Source organism: Pteropus alecto, unplaced genomic scaffold (genome assembly GCF_000325575.1).
Source record: "Pteropus alecto unplaced genomic scaffold, ASM32557v1 scaffold43, whole genome shotgun sequence".
Classification (NCBI taxonomy): Eukaryota; Metazoa; Chordata; class Mammalia; order Chiroptera; family Pteropodidae; genus Pteropus; species Pteropus alecto.
The window spans coordinates 5708318-5712023 of NW_006435764.1; the positions used below are offsets into that span (position 1 = coordinate 5708318).

At 48.1% G+C, this 3706-nt stretch overlaps 1 protein-coding gene across 3 annotated transcripts in view; it reads right to left on the bottom strand.

The window, feature by feature from the left end:
- Nucleotides 1–3700, bottom strand: part of DPF2 (double PHD fingers 2) — a 13254-nt gene extending 9554 nt beyond the window's left edge. Inside the window, exon 1 of one of the 3 annotated variants that reach the window (XM_006911110.3) lies at nucleotides 3552–3700. In XM_006911110.3, the coding sequence (XP_006911172.1) occupies nucleotides 3552–3583 (32 nt within the window). In that variant the 5' untranslated portion in view covers nucleotides 3584–3700. Of the gene's footprint in view, nucleotides 1–3511 lie in introns of all 3 variants that reach the window. The other 2 variants (XM_015588864.2, XM_006911111.3) reach the window with 2 other exon arrangements.
- Nucleotides 3701–3706: the final 6 nt, after the last annotated feature.

Sequence of the window (3706 nt, forward strand, 5' to 3'; positions counted from 1 at the left end):
CTTATATTCAGATCTCCCAGATAACCAGAAAAAAAAAAAGCAAGGTTCAGTGCTGAGAAATTTATAGGATGCCACCAATTATGAAACAAAGAGGTGGAAAAGAAACTGTAGGCCTCCAGGAAGAAAAACCAGGTGACTAGGGGACATTCTCCGACACACTCATTTATATCGTTTGAATTTTGAACTAGATACTCAGGCAACTAATTAATTCTATATACTAATTTTATAGTCAATGGAAAACATCTGAAAACACCCGAACTTGCGTGAAGCCAACTCTTCACTGAATACCATTACACCAATACAACACCTGTTTGCTCAAAGCCCATCCCAGACCCGTCTCCATTTTTCACACCATCAAATTATATAAGAACGAATCTTGGACTCAAAAGACTCAATTTGAAACTTTATTCAAAGGTAAACTTTTAAGTGCTCTTAGAAGCTGGAAAACTGTACCGTGCCAGAAGTTATCTGGTTCTTACGAGAATATATATAGAACCAATCTTGTTCTCATCCTTCAGGGTTTAATAAGCACTTTAGCACTGGAACTTAAACTATAACAATTCATATTTATGTATTTGATCAAACTTAAAATAAATAGAGGGCAGAGGTTATTTCTTTCCCATAGTATCCTCAGTACCTGTGAAGGTGTCTGGGGAATCTTGATTTGATTTGGAGTAAAAAGACCTGGCCTGGCTGAAAGTCACCAAATAAATGTGGAGAGCTATAGACTGGGGAAGTTGGACTAGAAAAGCGCTAACATATTCTGAGAGAGACCCCTTGCATGAGAAGCTGGACAGAGTGAGTCTCTGTTGCTTACGTCCATAACTTGAGCTATGCCAACAAACCTTGCTCTGGAATCCGAGGGAGGCTTTCACTGAGCAGCCACAATAGACCACTTAGGCACAGCTTAGCATGTTCCCAGCAAATGAAACACACACACACCACACTCAAGGCGGTGACTTCACAAAACTGCCTGGCTTGATTCAATGAGCTATAATGATTAATTTGAGGTAGGCATGAATCTTGTGTTGGAGTGGAGAGGATGAACAGGCTCACATTTGCTTGCCTTTAGGAGGCAGCCATGTCCTCATAATACAGAGGAAAATTGGATAAACAAGGCTGAGTGCAGCAGCTCCTTTGTTTCTGCTGATGGGAATTGATACTGACACTGGAAGTCAAATGGAAGGAAGGGGCCAGCAGGGCTGAGAGCTGCAAAGTCAGAGTAAGAAGGCTGGAAACAGTTTAGGGAAAATGAATCAGAGATGTTCTATCAAAGTTCTTTGAGTTAAGTGGAATTTCAGAAGGTGGGGCAAACTGTCTCGTGAGTAAAGGAGCTGGGAATGAAGCACGAGTTGGGGGTGGGGGGAAGGATCTGATAAGGAGAGCGAGAATGAGAGCTCCTAAGAACTTAAGGCTCCTAATGCAAGAAATTGAAGCTAATATTATTCTCTAGATCTTCTTATCTAATTCAGAAGGTTTCAAAACTAGTCAGCAGCCACAGCTATTTTATACTATTATTTTACCCTAATAAGACACCTTAAAGACCGGTTCAATTCTGACACCACATTTGGGAGAGACAGAATTTACGAATATGAAAATTCTTCTCTCAGAACAAGATGCGAGTCAGAAAAATTGAGTTAGTAGTCCTGATCTTGATGTATAACCTCGGCTGTCAGAAGGCTAGGCACACCATGATCAAGAAAAGCAACAGAAAAGCCTCTCTTTCCTGGGTGAGAATGGTCCAGGGAGAATGGAAGTTCCTTCTCAGGAGAAAGTTATGTAGGAAAATGTATTAATTGTGACCCACAGCCCTCTAAAGCTGCAACCGAGGAGAAAGTTCATTTCTCGTTACTGATACTCAGGAACCAGTGGCTGGTGACCCTCACGATGTCCACAGCTCTTTAAAGACAAATAAGAAGCCACGCTCTATTTAACTAGGCAACCTCTCACTTCTAACACTACACAAAAGGACTGGCAATCCTATTTTCCTGAAGATAGTCTTTCGACACGGAAAATCTCATTACATGTAACTCTCAAAACCTAGGCAAGTCTGACATTCCCCCAGCATAGTAAGATTTCTAAGGTGGAAGCTTTCTTTTTGGAGACGCATGAAACCTGTGTAAAACCTCCCCTTACAATGGGATGGGGGGAGTCAACAAAGAGAAAGGCAGAGAAACAAAGAAAGAACGTCTGAGTCAGGAAGAATAACTATATAAAAGGTAGATCAACAGCCTTACTTCTAAATTGAGGGAAATGTCAGCCTGAAGAAAGAGCTGGGGAAACTGGAGTGGGCAGATCAGAGAGAAAGATAATAGTGTTGGGAGGAGGGATGGCTGAAAGAGGCAGCAGGATAGAGCTGAAAGCAAGTTAAACACACACACACACACATAAGAGGAGGAGAAGGCACTTAGCTTAATGGAAGTGGGAAAGCATTCTCAAAGAAAAGGCTCCAGGAGGGGGGAGAAGCTATGTACCCTCATAAAAGGCTCTTGGGAAGAGTGGGCTCAGCCCACCACAAAGACGAAAATGAGAAGCTGTGAGCTCCTGAGAGTAGTTCCCAAACCGGTATTACCTTGTCATCCAGTCAAAATCCAAAAGCCCCGACTAGACAAATAGACAGCTCTCAGTTGTCCTACCCTAGCACCAAGTCCAATTAAAAAGAGCCCGCTCTCTATTCGCCCACGGGGCACGAACCCATTTCAAAACTCATTCAGATTCTTCTTCAGGGAGGAGGCTGGGTTAAATCAAGTCCCAAAGCATCTTTAACTCAGAGCTAACAGGCCATTTCCCCAACGACCATTACCTTTAACTTTGCTCGACATCTGCCCAGCGCAAGGGCACTGCCGACCTACACAGACGCCCCTGCAGGCTGCAAAGACGTCCCGGGCTGTTCCCGTGTTTGGACGGCTGGGACGAGCCGGCGCAAAAGGCTTCTCCCCTCAAGTTCTTTCCCTTCTGTATTTGCTCTTCAACATATTTGCTCCCCGAGAATATTTCTGGTCCTGGGTACCTGGTACCCAAGACGCTCCCGTCCCCTCCCCCAAGTCACGGGGCTGTTTAGCACAAAACAGCTCCGCGGTGCTTCACGGCGCAGAGCTGCCGAGCCTGTTGCTCCAGGACCGGCAGCCGATGGGGAGGGGTCTGGGGCCGGGCTTGGCGGGGACACGGGTCGGCGCGGGTCCGCCCTCGGCCCGGCTCCTCCGGACTGCGGCGTCTCGGGAGCGAGCCCGGGACTGTGTCTCTCGTACGCAAACGAGGGCGCCATAGTCTGGAAACCGTAACCCCGAAGGAGCGCTCGGGCCGCACAGCCCCGCAGAGCCCAGGGAGGCTGCCCGGGAGGAGCTCCCGTGTGCCCCCCTCAGGGCCTCCACAAGTTTCCAAAGAAGCGCAACGTCTTCTCCAGAGTCTCCAGTTGTCCTCCCCAGCAGGAGTCGCAACATGGCCTTCCCGGGCACGTCCCTCTCTTCGCCTCGTTCCCTCCCGCACCGCCCGCTCCTCCCAGTGCCCTTACAAGACCTCCTGGCCTCGGAGAGAAAGGAACGACCACTCACAGCTTCACTACATTTTCCACCACAGCCGCCATCTTCCCTGCTCCTCTCCCTCAGGCCGGGAGGCCCGGAGCCCACAGCGCGCAAGCGCCGGGACCTAACGGGGACCCAGTTTCCTCGTCCCTCTGCGCAGGCGCGCGCGCGCTCGCCAGCGAGCG